At 38.5% G+C, this 14,985-nt stretch overlaps 1 protein-coding gene across 1 annotated transcript in view; it reads left to right on the top strand.

Annotated features, from left to right (window-relative positions):
• The window catches only part of LOC135318499 (ankyrin repeat domain-containing protein 26-like), a 54,229-nt gene that overhangs the window by 25,299 nt on the left and 13,945 nt on the right, over positions 1 to 14,985 (top strand). Inside the window, exons 17-21 of the mRNA XM_064489581.1 lie at positions 5,051 to 5,413; positions 5,989 to 6,194; positions 7,777 to 7,954; positions 12,096 to 12,141; positions 13,289 to 13,467. Coding sequence (XP_064345651.1) covers positions 5,051 to 5,413; positions 5,989 to 6,194; positions 7,777 to 7,954; positions 12,096 to 12,141; positions 13,289 to 13,443 — 948 coding nt within the window. The 3' untranslated portion in view covers positions 13,444 to 13,467. The remainder of the gene's footprint in view (positions 1 to 5,050; positions 5,414 to 5,988; positions 6,195 to 7,776; positions 7,955 to 12,095; positions 12,142 to 13,288; positions 13,468 to 14,985) is intronic.

The raw sequence follows: 14,985 nt of genomic DNA, 5'->3' as shown, positions 1-14,985 counted from the left end.
CTGCACCATTTAACATTTTTATCGAAAGTATATCATTCTCCCAATTTGTATGCATTCCTGTCAAACTCGTCATTAGCTCTCCTGGTAGTTGTGAGTTGGCATCTCCTTGTGGTTATGATTTGCATTTTTCTGATGACTAAGAATGTTGGGGATCTTTTCATGTGCTTATCCATTTGTGTATCTTCTTTGAAGACCTGTCTGTTCAGGTTTTTGCCCATTGTAAAATTGGATTGTCTTTTTTGATTGAATTGTAAGAGTTCTTTTTGTATCCTTGGTGCAAATCTTTTATCAGATGTAGGATTTTCTAGTGCTGTCTCCTATTTAGGAGCATGCTTTTTCACCTTTTGACAGTGTCTTTTGAAGAGTAGAAGTTTTTAATCTTCATGAATTTCAGTTAATCTATTTCTGTCTTTTACTGTCCTAAGAAACAAGTGCCAGATCCAGGCATGAAGACACACACCTGTGTTTTCTTCTAAGAATTTTGTAGTTTTAGCTCTTTCGAGTTAATTCTTATATATAGTATGAGGTAGAGGTCGAATTTTATTCTTTTGCATGTGGATATCCTGTTGTCCCATACCATTTGTTAAAAAGACTATTATTGTCTCATTCACTTAGTTAACACTTGTATTGAAAATTAATTGACCGTAAATGTGAGGGTTTCTTTTAGATTCTCAGTGGTGATGCATTGATCTATGTCTGTCCTATGCCAGTACCAAGACAGAAGTTATGAGAACACTTTCTGAGTCATGTTGCACATTACCAGTTGTTTTACATAAAAATAGAAAGTCGGTGTAGAGGATTGTCTGTAACTCTACTTCTGTGGAGATTTGCTGCTTCCTGAAGAAGCCTGTGGCCAGCTTATTCCTTGCTGACTCTGTGACATGACAGAAAGTAGGCTTGCAAAGATAAAGTCCATTCCTTCCCCCCCACACCCAATTCAGACCTTTAGTTTCTCACATAGTACCTCCCACTTCACTCCAGTTTCCATCAAATCATGGTCATGGGATCTGCTGACGCATTCTGCAATATATTTCATTATGTGGCACTCATTATACTTCATAGACTTACCCATAGGTTTCACTATCTAGAAGCAAAAGGTTAAGCCTGGAAAAGATGAATTCAACCTTCCTCTTTAGAAGCCTCTCTAACCCATCATCTTGTGGTTCACAGTGAAAATCTCTTTTGGCTTCATTCTTGTGTGTAATGCTTGTGCCGATCCTGCTCTTCATGTAGATCCTGCATTCTCAGCTCCCTGTGTCTACCTCCTTTTACTTAACAAGAGAGAAGCCTAGCTGCATTCTATAGCTTAATGCATAATTGATGAAATAAATATTTCACCGCATCCAAGGAAAAATTTTCAAGAATACAACTGTTAAAAATCAGATAATATTCAATCAGTTTATCAGAAACAGATAACAGATTAGTAATTTGAATTTCAAAAGTTCACAGCCAATCTGTGTGATATGGAGAAGCATTGTGCTACAACATAAAGGTGAGACAGTCTTACCTTCCCTTACAAACAAGCTTTAAGTATGGGAAAGGAAAAATTGTGTTTAATTTAAATACTGCCAAAGGACACTACATTTGTTTTACTACTGAGAAGATTAAAAATGGTTCCATAATATTTTATTTTCTCTCTGAGGAAAGGAAAATGAAGAGTGAGTGCCAGATTAGTAAGTTCTCAAAGCTGCCTGTCTCTTAGAGTTTCAGTTAATTGAAATGAGGTAAAAAGGCTGATTTCAGTAAACTATTTCTAGTTGTTTTTCAATTATTAGTCTTCAAATCATATGTCTCCTTGCCTACCAGTCTTCCTTATCCTCAAAGTTGAGGGGAAATAGTAAAAAGGCATACATGCCTATTTATAAGAAATTGTAATTGAAGGGAACTCTAAAAAATCTTCCTTCTCTCTAGTTCTTAGGTCTTTCTTTAAGTTATCTGCTTCTTCTCATCAGCACTTTGTCATTAAGTTCATCTCAACGTTTATTACATTACAGTTTGTAGGAGACCAATTTCTACTATATTCAAGTTACATTTCTTATTATCTTTTTGCATCCACTTTTCTGTTTATCTGTTACTGCCTAACAAACCCCCCAATGTTCAGTGGCTTATACAAGAATTTATTTTCTTCACAATCTGCATTTAGGAAAAGTGTGGCCAAGACAGCTGGCCTCTCTTCCTCTCAGCTTCAGGTGGGGCCGCTGGAAGGTGGGGGGCTGGAATCACTTGAAGCTTCATCCACTGATGTCTGGCAGTTGATGTTGGCAGTTGGCTGCAGCTCTGATGGGGCAGGCAGTTGGGCCCCCTCCCCTGGAACACCTAAGCTGTCTCTGTGGCCTGAGCTTGCCCACAACATAAGACTGGGTTCCAGGGTTAAGAGTGAGGCAGAAGCTGAAATGCCTTTTCAAACCTAGCCCTGCCGTTCACCCAGTGCCACCTTCACTGTATTCTCTTCATCAGGAGCAAGTCACTTAAGGTTGGCCCATATTCCACCTTTTTTATGGAATTAATTTTGAAAATTTATGGAGACATTCAAAAGCCAGCATAATCTACTCACTAGCCACAATGCTTTCTTACTGCTTCCATATGAGAAACACCCTTATCCCTACTCAGTTCCCCAGCAGGTCTCGGTCACTATGCTGTCAGGCTCAGGCTCCAGTCCAGGGTCTTATTTACCATCTTCATCAGGTCCAGGTGGGGCTGAGGTTCCTGGGTGTGGTTTCTAGAGTACAGCCCCTTGGGTACACTCCTCTCAGTGCTGAGGCTTGAGGATAAGGAGGCTGGATTTTTACCACCACACAAACTCCCTCACTCACAGTTGGAAAATGGGAGGCACACTGGTCCGTAGCAGTTCTCAAATGCAGCCTGATGCTTGCTGCCGGCTCTTTGCTTAGGACTTAGTCCTAACCCTGGGAGGAATTCTCCTTCGCTGCCCTCTCTGAGCTCTTGGTTCTGTCCCTTTCCTGAGCAATGACCTGTGTTTACAGCTGAGTAGTTCTCTCAAGCCAGCTTCCTCCTTGTAGACCTTCTAAGAAAAACCCAAAGGCCTCTTCTCATTTTGCACTGTGTTGGTCCCTTTCAGTCCAAGCTAGCAGGCAGTGTTTTTGCTAGCACAGTTCTCTTTAAAACTTTGAGTTTCCTGTGAATTTTATCGGGGTTCATGCCATTGGAAAAGCTAACCTCACAAGTCTTTTTGAGATAAGCTCTCCATCTTGGGCTCCCTGTGGAGCTAGCTGTTGGGGGACCATGCCTTTAAAACTCTTATGCTGTTAAGAACTTTAAAGGAATTTCAGGCAGCACCTTAAATCTTTCCAAGGTCTTAACAAAGTCTTGGTTTCATCCTTAGACTGTGTTTTCCTGGCAGCACCCTAGATTTGATCTTAGCCTAGAAGCCATTTCTCTGTTTACCCATTATGTGACCATTGGGCTTGTGGCAGTGCTTTAAATGGGATACAGATATTTGAACCCAGTGAGCCCTGGTTCCTTTATATTCAATAATCTTTTTGTTTGTTTGTTTTAGCTTACCTCTCTCATCAATTTTACTTTCAACTCTTTGGTAGCAAGACACCCATTTCCTCTGGTTTCAGTGTCATTTTCTTCCCTGGCCTAGAAGCCTTTGTTCTCAGCCCTTCAAAGGCCCCCAGGCTTCCACTAACAGTCTCATGGGCACTTTGGCTTTTCATTCTTGCTTTTCTCTACATCTCTTCAGGTTCCACCTACCTCCAGGTTCAAAGGCATCCCCACATTTCTGGTTCTTTTTTAATGGCTGCACCCCATTTTTAATATCAATATCTGTGCCAGTTATTTATTGCTAATAAGTTATATAATAATCCACCTCAAAACCCAGTGACTCAAAACAGCACTTGGTTGGTTCACAAACCAGCGTTTCGACAAGGCTCAGTGGACCCAGCTTATTTCTTCTGCACTTGGAATCAAGTGGGCCCTAGAATAATCTAAAGGCTTGTTCATGCACATGTCTGGAAGTTGGAGCTGGCTTTGGTTAACTACATTCGCTGGGGCCATAGGCTGGGACAGCTGCGTGTACAAAGTCTCACTAGGTGGCCTGGGCTTCACAATGTGGTGGCTGGGTTCTAAGTGAGAGCGACCCTACAGAGTGACAGTCAGAAGCTATTTAGCCTTAGAAATCACACAGCTGTGCCCCCACATTCTGTCACCTTGAAACCAGATGCCGAGGTCAGTACATATTTCAGGGGAGGGAACTTCACAGGGGAAGTGTCAAGGAATTTGTAGAGATGTTTTACAACCACCACCTCCGCCTGCCTTGAATTCCCAAATAACCCTCCTATCTGAAGGAAAGTAGTTCTTCCCAAGTCAGTGTCACTGAAATCCCAGCAAGATTTTTGTTTGTTTTTGTCGAGTATGTTCTCTTGTTTTGTGAAGAGTAACAAGGGATTAAAAGAATTTTGGCTTTTTAGGTTTTTTTTTAGAAAAATGTATGGGTCATCTTACTAAACCACTACACTAGGAGATGGATTTCTCCTTAACTCTGCAAGACATTCATTGCTCCTTGGGATGCAATTCAAACTAGCATAAAATATTTCTAGTTCAGAGAAAGGCTTATGGCATTAGAATCCATAGTTGTAAGATGTATTAATTGCAGTCTTATATCCAAAGACTTGTTTTGGGAGGGGTTTATTAATTCAGCCCTGAGTAACTCAATATGATCTCCCTAAATCTTTAAAAATCATGAAGAGTTAAGACTTCGGGGAGGAAGGGGTAAGAGACTTTCTACTAAGAGGTGCCTTATAGTCATTTTATGTAGGAAGGACATGAAACAATTACAGAGCAATAAGAGTGTAAAACCAACTACAAATGTATAACAAAGATGATGACAGTAAACAGTATATTTTTGTGACACTTGGTGGTTTGAACTTTTTTCTTGATTTTCTGAGTAATATGAGTTTCTCCATTCCACAAAGTAGGTACCATTTTATTGCAACTGAATTTATTTCAATGTTCGATGCTGGGTTAGAGTTAGGATGTTCTCAGTCTGCTAACCTCATTACCAAACAATTTTATCGTCTTCATGCAGAATGCTGATCTTACAGCAAAGCTGCAGTCGACAACTTCAGCCCTTCTCCATCTGAGTGCAGAAACTCAGCTCCTTCTAAAAGAGCTATTATCTATGAAAAGGATGCAAAAGAAATGTGAAACATTAGAGGAGGAGAAAAAGAAGTTGGAAGAAGTAGTAAACCTCAAACATCACCTAGAAGTGAACACAGTGGAACGCAGTCAAGTGGAGCAGTACAAACAGGAGATTGAAGAGCGAGCAAGACGTGATGTAGCCGAAAAATTGACAGAACTCAGTCAAGTCGTGCAGTGCAAGAGGGAGGCTGAAGAGCGAGCAAAACAGGATGTGGCAGGAATGTTGAAAGAACTCAGCCAGTTTTTACAGGTGAAGCATTGATCTCTAATGTGCTCTAATTCACTTTGCTGTGAATTACAGTTTGGATGTATACATTTTATCTTTCCTCTACTTCCTATATAGCAGTTTGTTCTGTAGATTTCTGGAATGAAGGCCGCATTTGTTACTCCCTTTAAATAATTCAATTTCCATCATTACTATCATTAAATTGATCTTTCAGAACAATTCTCACTAGAGAATCATTTTTATGGCCAACTGGTGTAAATGAAGACTCCTAGGAGGAAAAGAAAATATTGTGATTTAAATATTGTACCACACTCTTTGATTACTCTTAGGTTTTATTGTTCAATTTTTAAAATTTCTAGTTGATCCTACTATTCTTTGAACTATCACATTACATGAGTACTGATATAAGAGTGATTCAAATTTAATTTCATAATTCAGATTTAATTCACATGACATCGATGATAAGTACTTTAAAGTTCAGCTTTTTTACATTTAAAATTGCTGTCTGAATCATTGACTCAAAACTAAAGAGAACAAATACACTGCAATTACTCAGGCTATAATTATTTTTAAAATTGTATCCTTTTAATTCACTTTAGACACAAGCAGCGTACGAAGAAAACTTGTTAAGAGAATATAAAAATGCTTCAATAAGTCAAATGAAGCATAAAATTAAATATCTGGAATCTGAACTGAAAAGTAAAACTTTTCAGTTAGATGCTGAAAAAAAAGAACTGGAAAAATACAGACAACTGTACCTCGAAGAGCCAGAAGATAGAACATCATGGGCAAGTCAATTACACTCGTAAGTCAAAACATAGAATTATAGAGAATAATTTAGGTCATTATTTTGCTTCTAAGGCATAATTTTTACTGAGCCAGGTTCATGCGGTGAGTAGCAAGTGAAAGCTGACTAGATAGTATAATTTTGGAAAATGATGTTCGTAAATGAACTCTCCTTTAAAATGTTAGTCGAGGGCAGTTTGCATCTCCTTGCCTTTTGTTGCTTTTACATGATTTTATATTTTATATTTGCATATATTTAACCTGATCTAGTCTTTAAACTGGGGGTTTTGCAAACTTTGTAATTTAGACAGCCATATTATCACAAAATTTCTAGCTGGAATTCCCATAAATAGAAATGTTAATGCGTTTAAAGTTAACTGTGTTTTGGAAGAGTACAATTTAAACCCAAGGGGCTCCATTCTGGTGTTTGTTGAATTTACTTTCTTGATTGTGATATTTGGTATCACCACTAGTGGGCACCCTGAGACGAATTACTGTATCCTTCTAAATTTGTCTCTGCTACGTAAAGACATGCTTGGGGAATAGGGGGAAACTAACAAAGGAGTGAAGGTCATTATAGTAGTTCATGAAGTGGCTAAAAAGAATACGGTGGCCTGCCCGAGGGGGTGTGTGGAAGACAGAAAGGGCAGGTCCCTCCTCTAGTGCCTGAGTAACAATGTTGTAAGCTACATGTCTCCCTGGTATCCAAAAGTAGAGTGTTCCTATGAAAGTTGTCTGTGTAAAGCAAAGAGGCAGTTACCTTAGGACACATCTTGCTGGTGGATGCACAAAATAAATATGCATAAAGCACAGGAGCTCACAGACACAGTCCAAAGCCGAGGCTGCGTGATGCCGGGATACTGAGTGTGGTTCTGGGGAAGGAGCTCGGTGGGGCCCCTCTTGCTGCTCGGGGTGCGTGTTGCCCTTCTGATGGCTCGGGCTAAAACAAACACCCAGCGCTATTCTGGCTTTTTGCTTTTTTTTTTCGTAAAAGTGAAAATGCGCTTGAGAGTTTTTTCGTTATGGAAAACAGGTGCTGATAAAAGCGAAGTAACAAAGTGAGCTTTGGGAAATTGGGGGACACTTGAAATTGCCCCTGGAGCTGTCACAGTTTATTCCCATCACCGACTCTTCCATCTGGTGCCCCCCAGAGGTGGTGGCTCTAAACTGTTCCTCAGTGCCGCATGCTTAATTTCTCCCAGGTAATGAGTGAAATGTGTACATAAGGGTGGTGAAAGCAAACACTTGATAATGGCTTTGAGGGATGGTTTATTTTTTATTTCTAAACTGGTTTCTTGAGGGCAAGTATGTCTAGATGCAGCTGGTGCAGAAGGCAGAGGGGGTCCCCTGTGGAGGCATCTCCATCTCTGACTCTCCCCACTTTGAAGTACTTGTTAGTTAAGGGCCCCCCCAGGAGCATATGTCCTTCTTTAGGACAGTTTTAAACTGTAATTGTTTACAGTAGGTCTGCGCTGACGTATTTTCGTTGCCAAAACACAGTTTAATGGGATAATCTGTTTACTATTACAGCAAATTTAAAAATACACATCACTTAGGAAAAAAATGAAATGAATGAAATCTGTGTTTTGCAATCCTCACAGGATTAACGAGAGGCTGGTTGTGATGAACACTAAACTTCAGATGGCGGAAGAGTACAAGAGTTCTGTCCTCAAAACTGTTCCTACAAGGCCTGCTGAAAAATTTCATGATAGCTCAGAGCACAAATGGACTCTCACTCAAAGTACAAACTTCAGGATTTTTTCAGAACCTTCAACTAGCGTGAGTGATTGCTTGTTCAGTGTTAGTTATACTATCTTTTTTCCCCTGGGTTTCAGATTTCTGATATAATTCTTGTTTTTAATTTCATGAAATTCTGAGTTACTTATTTGACTTACACACACTAAGTAAAAGCCATAATTAATTGTACTAATAAAGAAAGGAGACAGAAATTTTATAATTTTTTAAGGCCCTGGACTTCTCATTTTCAAGAGATAACTGTCATTAACTTTATTCAATAAATGCAACTAAACTGACAAATTTTAAATTTCTTTAAAAGCTCCATTTTAAATTCTACTTCAGAAATTAAGTATCATTGCCTAATAACTAGAGATATACTTTCCAATGTTTGGCTTAGTTTCTGATTGATTTCGGTTTGGCATTGGTTCATAGTAATTTTCAAGTTTTGACGCACCCCAGTTTTTCTACCCTGAAGTATAAGTAAACGGCTTCGAGATACTTAACCACATATGGATGTTTTTTATTTAAAGGAATCCAAGATAAATTCTTTTTATGAATTCAATAAACTTGTAACACTGAAAACACTAAGCTGCGTTTTTAAGTTTAAAATTTTTATCACTTTCTTCTGTAAGAGTACATCCTTAATTGCTATTTTACCTATAGCATTTTTATTTTAATTGTTATAAAATGTTTTACTGACCGATTGTACAACATTTCTGAATATGCAGTCAAGTAAACACATATTTAAATTTTTAAAATGAATTTCTCTTATGTCTCTGTCTTGCCCTCACCTGTAGAAATACCGATGTGGCAATGATAGGGAGCCTTTAAATTACAACTAGTTTCCATTGTGTATCATTGATTTTAAAAGCCATTCAAAGCCATGCACATTGGTTTATGGTTTGATGGTGTTTTCATGATCTTCTTGATGTAGAGAAAGGTAGCATGGGCCCCTGTTAAGTGAGGTCTCAACCTGTTTTTTCTCACTTGGCTTCATGTCATAATAAAAGAAGAAAAAGCTCAGGTTTCATAGACAGTGTGGTGGGTAAATTGAGTCTAAGTGCTTCAGAGTCATGAAACTGGACTGCGTGGTATGAAACAAAATGCATGGCTAACACTTCTGTCAGTGGCTAAGCATGATGCAAACTTGAAATGTTCCCATTAGTTGTCACCAAAAAATTGACAGTGTGTCAATTTACAGGATGATGGTGGAAGAGTGTGAGTGCAAAAGCAGTGCAAGAGAAAGCCCCGGAGGACAGTTTTTTCCTTTAATGTTCTTGGCGGAAAGAGGTGTCTACTTTTTAGTACTTCTAGATAAGTTGGAAAATCGTTTATTTTAAACTCAGTGTTGTAGTTCCAAGGTACACGTAGTTCTTCTGTGGGGCCATGGGGCCAAATCATGCTAGATGTAGCAAGGGAGATGAAAAGGCACTGCTCTGTCCAGATGCAAAGACACGTCTTCACCACCACTACGGAGCACCTCAAAGGAGTTATTATACAGTTACTGTTTACAGAATTCTTAGTCAGACGTACAGAAAGAAGGTGCCTTCTGGAATTGCTAGGGATGTAATGATTTCTGCTGGGAAAACATAAAGTAATGCTATGAGAGGTGTGAACATAGTGTTTAAAATGACAGGGAGGGATGGGTTTTTGGATGGGGCTTAACAAAACAACAGACTTCCACAGCTTTTCAGCTATGATTCCAGAAAGCAAAATGTTAAAAATGGCATTGGGATTGAATTTAACATTCTCCTTTATTTGCAAGGTTTTAACAGTTTGGACTGTTCCTACTGTGAAGTTCTAGCTTACTCAGCCTTTTTTTCTAACTTGATGGAAGTATTGCTCTAAGTCTGTGATTTCAGTCGTGCTGGTTGTTGAAGCAAGTTTTCTCCAGTTCATAACGCTTGGATTTATTGCCTCTCTTACTGCTACATGTAGTATAGCCTTGTCACTTGACATCGTTGTAGTGGTAGCAGATGGACCCCATAACTGTTTTGCTAATATTTACACTCAGATTTCACATTCTAGCTTATTTCTGGGATGTTCTCTCCTACATGTCAAAAGTAATTTTACAGTTTTAGTCAACTGTGTTATTTATAATGTTATTATAGAATACAAAAAGTTACAATTAGCCTGAGCAGATACATCACTGTTAGATTTTCTTGCACATAGAATTTTTTTCTAAGAACTGAAAACTTAATTCCAGACAATATTATAACAGACATAATTTCTCTGTTTTAAAGATTTTGTTATGTTCAAGAGTTTTAAGTATTGGTGTGCCAAACATGAAGCATGGCCACAATAGTAAATAAATATCCTTCAAATCTATTTTAAATAGGAAGACTAAATTTTAGATTGATTGATTTTTGGCTTTTGGTGTATCACTGACACTTTCAAACATTGTCTAATGATTTATTTAAGTAATTTTTAAATTTCTCAACTATCCATTCAGTTTAGCAATCCTTTTTCTAAATGGGATTATACCAGTGCACCAGAGCTAAAACGATTAATATTCCTAGGACTGTAACTTTTTACATGACACAGCACTGTGTCTCAGCAGGATCTGGTCACGTTTCTTTTACAAGTAGCCTTCCAAGGCAGGGGACATCCACTCTGAATTTTAATTCTAATCAAACTATCACAGTAGTTAAGCTCATTTCTCATAAGGCAGAGGCAGAGTTTAGTGACCTTGTTTCTGGTATCAGTTCTCTGCCCTGTGGACTCCCTCCTGCCCTCATTTCATTTTGTGTGAATGGACAAATGAGGAAGCGTTATCTTTTGTGAGACAATCACTTAACTTCCTCCAGTTCTTTTTCTTTCATTCACTCTTTTCCCTATACTTAATTTTTCAGCTCCTTGATCAACAAATTCTTTCTCATTTCTTTTCTCTGCAGCAAAATACATATATTTAATAGTTACAAACTGACAATATAGCCTTGCAGAGGAAAAGATAGTAATCTTACTTTCAATTCATGTAAAAGTGTGATCTACATTTTGCATACTGTTATATGAAATTATTTCAATAAAGGCTTCTCCCTTCATCTGTTCGGTGTTACTGAATTCGTAGGACATGCCTAGCACTGTTGTCTCATTGTTGATTGCATAAGGCCTCTCTAGAATGCTCTTGTCAGACAGTGTTATGGAAAACAGTCTCTGAAAATATCGGCAAACGGTGGCCGGAAATTTTGTCTTTGCCCCTAACACTTACAAAGGCCTCGGCTCTTGTGTTACTGTTATCACCACAGTGTTTATTATGTCTGGTGGACTATTTTAGACCCTGTTTAGTGAGTGGGTGACTTTTATAAGAAAGATTTTTAAAAGAACACTCTAGATGGGGACACTTGTAGTTTGAAGTGTCCCCACACATTTCATAATTAAATACATACCTAATTAAGTCAAGTTTCAAAAAGTTGCCCCTAATTTCTAGAACAGAAACAAAGTTACAGTCAAAGAATTCTGTATTGTTTTCCTTGTTTCTAAGTCTAGGAAGTTGTAAATCAGAATCCAAGTTTGAAAACTGGTGCTAGCCTCTCCTTTTCTTTTCTTCAAGCAGCTTTTCTGACATAAATGTCTTAGTCATATACAGAGAGCAACATCCATTTGTTTAATTTGTTTGCCAGTAGAATTTTCACTTCACATTATAACAGAACCCCTTTCTTCATCTTATGTATCTACGATGCTGTGTTAAAAACATATTTAGCATAGAACAGACCTTAAAATTTTAGTTTTATAAAAGTGCAGGAATGGAAAGCTCATTTTAAGGAAAAGTCCATGAAAGTTAAAAAAAAAAAAACTGAACTTTTATAAAGGGCAGTTTTTCTGAGTAGTGCAAATTAATGCTTTCAGTGTAGAACATGACTTGAATTGTTTAAACTCTTTGTGCTAATAAGATTGGACATCGCCCTCAGAGATTATGTGTCTCTGACAGGGCAGTGTTTACTGTACTTTCCATCAGAGGAATCTAAGCCTTTCATATATACATTCTCTATTATCTAAAATCAAAGTAAGTAGGAATTTATTTTATTTTATTCATCTGATAATTTTTCTATTTAAGCAATCCCCAAGTTAGGTCAAGTCTCTAAAAGTATTATTTAAAGGCCACATTTCATAAGCTAGCTGTCATTCCTCTGATAGTGTTTCTTGTTTAACTTAAACATTAAAAATAATATTTGACTTATTTCAGATGCACAAGAAGTTGGGAAATAATGCAGCTAGAGAAGTAAAAGAAGGTATGTTGCCAACATTCCTGCATTTAGACATTGATTCCTGAAATGCACTGTAACAGTAAATGGCACCTCTTTCTGTTGTTTGAAAAACAGATACTACGTTAAATTTTTTGCTTACACGTATCTAATGAAAACTGTGAAAGCACAATTTCATTCATAATGATAAATATACTTATTGCTCACTTCTTCATCATGATCCATAGCTTTAAAAAAGAAGTCTGTGTTCTCTATTTCTGGCTGTACCCTTCCCCTCCTGCTGGCCCTGTGGGCCTGTCACCTGCACATGGATACTGTTCTCAGAACACATGGAGCTCATCAGCTTCTCGAGTTTCTCATAGTGACAGAGGCCAACAACCCCAGACTCAAGCAATCACAGTTCATGTAGCTGTCACCTGGTGGATGACAGTTAAATTTCCTGTCATTCCCTTTGTCACTGGTTAACATTTTGCCCTCAGGAAAAACTCCAACTTTCTTAGCTTGGAGGAAAAATACCCACATCACTTTGGCTCTTGTTAAAGTGTTCAGCCACGTCTCTTTCCTCCCCTGCTCCGCCCTCTGCTCCAGCGTCTGGTCAGACTGCTTCCAGCTCCGCGGGCGCCCTTCCTGCCTCTGCTCTGTGAGTCTGCTTGTTGCCTCTCCCCCCCCCCCACACTTTCTCCTCGTCCTTCAGGTATCTGCTTACATATCACGGCCACCAAAGAGTGGACAGTATTGACACAAAGCTGGACGTCCCTTCTGAGTGTTCCACCTGTGCCCTCTTTTATACCTGTCATGGCATTTATGTCTCTGTGCCAAAATTGCCTGTTCATCTATTTTTCCAGTTTACAGTACATGATTTTTCAGGGTGGACTGTGTCCTCTTCATCTTGGGATTCCAGTGTTTATCACAGTGCCTTAGCACATGGCTGCTGAGTAAATGAATGAGTAATGAGAAAAGCAGGAGCTCTGATCCTTAGCCACAAGAGCAGTTAATTCAACGTGCAACCCTGGGCAAAGTGTAGAGTAGTAATCTTGGGTTTGTGTTGTAATCATATGTAGGTATTTTTCATTCTTCTTAAAACTTAGAAAAGTCTCAGCTTAAAAGTAACTGACATTTAGTTACCTATGAAGTATTTTAAATAAGGAATCTAATTCTTTCATTTTCTTTCCAGCTACTCCTAAACTTCAGTCTGAGTCCTACCGAACTCCTCGAGGATCTTCAAAAGAGTCAAGATTAATTGACGATATGCTTTTGAACGCATGTAAAGAATATGAGGAGGTTTTGAAGAGAAAGTATCTGTTATACGATGTTACAGAGGAACAGTAAACATTTACCTGCTGGGCTGCTTGGGTAACATTTTAGTTATTTCTCTTTAAGTAAGATATAGACAATGTTTATTAAAGGAAAATATTTTTGTATTATATGTGCATGATTAAAACTCATGCACATATAATGTGGTATTTTAAGCCACATTTCTCTGCATCTCATTAACTTGTAAGCCGATTTTGGGAATAAAACCCAGCACTTTGGGGTATTACATACTCAAACTGAGCCCGGATGCCAGCTGTTTAAACAACACCCAACCACCCACCAAACTTCTCATTGATATTGAGCAGTGTTGATTGATAGCTTTTTTGAATTTTCCACTGTTAATCACATTATATAGACCTGAAGATTTAGACGGACAGCATTCGGATCTGGTGTGGCTGCTGTCAGCGTTCTGATGCATCACAACAATCATTACAGTGCCATCAAACTTTCTATATGCTACCTTAAACACTGATTCACAGCTATTTCCTCAAGGAGAAATGAAATCTACCTCAGGCTTTTCATCTTCTCTATTTATTTAATTACATTTGGAAACAGTCTTAAAATTAGAGACAAGTTCTGAGCACCAGACTCAAGTGGACATTGTCACAAAACTGTCACATCTTCCATTCATTCTCCTAAGGCACTATTTATCTTTCCTAAGTGTCACTTGTTCTACCATTAGCACCTTTTCTCTCCCCTCTCACCAAGAAGTCATTTGTTTTTCAAAAAATGCCTTTCTCCTTTTCCTGTCACTTATTAAATTGTATATAAGCCTCCAATTCTAGCCACCCCTCCCAATCACATTTCTTTGTAAACTCTTGCATGTATTCATATGTAATTTTTTTCTCACAGTAATTGGCTTTAGTCAATTTAATTTGCAGTCTCCCAATCACTGAACCTAAGAGAGTAAAGGAAATATTCTCCTTCTCAACAATTTCCAAGAGCTACAATTTTAATAACTCCTACATACATCCTTTATTCCCTTTTCTGTCCTTGCAGTGTACTTACTTGGCAAAACTCCCAATGACACAACTGACTGATTATCATTCTTCCCCCTTAAGTTCCCCCAGGCATCTAAGTGCTGCTGAAGACAACCACACACTGCCCAGTGTTCCTACTACTTTTATTTAGTTAATTTGCATCTTCTTCCTTCTCAGTGATGATTTCAAATTTCCCTCTCTGTAAACATCTCTCTGTTTCTTCCCTCTAACTTGAACCACACAGTCTTACTTCCGATGACAAACTTCCTGAAAGATTTGCCTGCTTCCCAATCAGCAGTCTGTCCCCACCCATCTGGTGTGTCTTCCCCTTCCTCCATCCCCACGCAACGAGTCCCTGATGACTCCCATGTCTAAATCAAAGTGACACCTTTCCATCCCTTGTCTAACTGAAGTTTCTCATGCCTCCAGCCATTCCATGTAACCAACCTCTGTAACTGACAGCTGCCTGCAGCAACCTCTTCAGTCTTTAGCTGAAGATGATGTTGAAGGTGAGGGCTTCAGCCTTCTTGATGAGTTCACTCAGTTTTTCCTGGCTGTCTCCCAGGGGTATAAACAG

This window comes from Camelus dromedarius, chromosome 9 (genome assembly GCF_036321535.1).
Source record: "Camelus dromedarius isolate mCamDro1 chromosome 9, mCamDro1.pat, whole genome shotgun sequence".
NCBI classification, from domain to species: Eukaryota; Metazoa; Chordata; class Mammalia; order Artiodactyla; family Camelidae; genus Camelus; species Camelus dromedarius.
The sequence above is the reverse complement of the archived record's forward strand: the minus strand, read 5'-3'. Positions and strand labels throughout refer to the sequence as shown.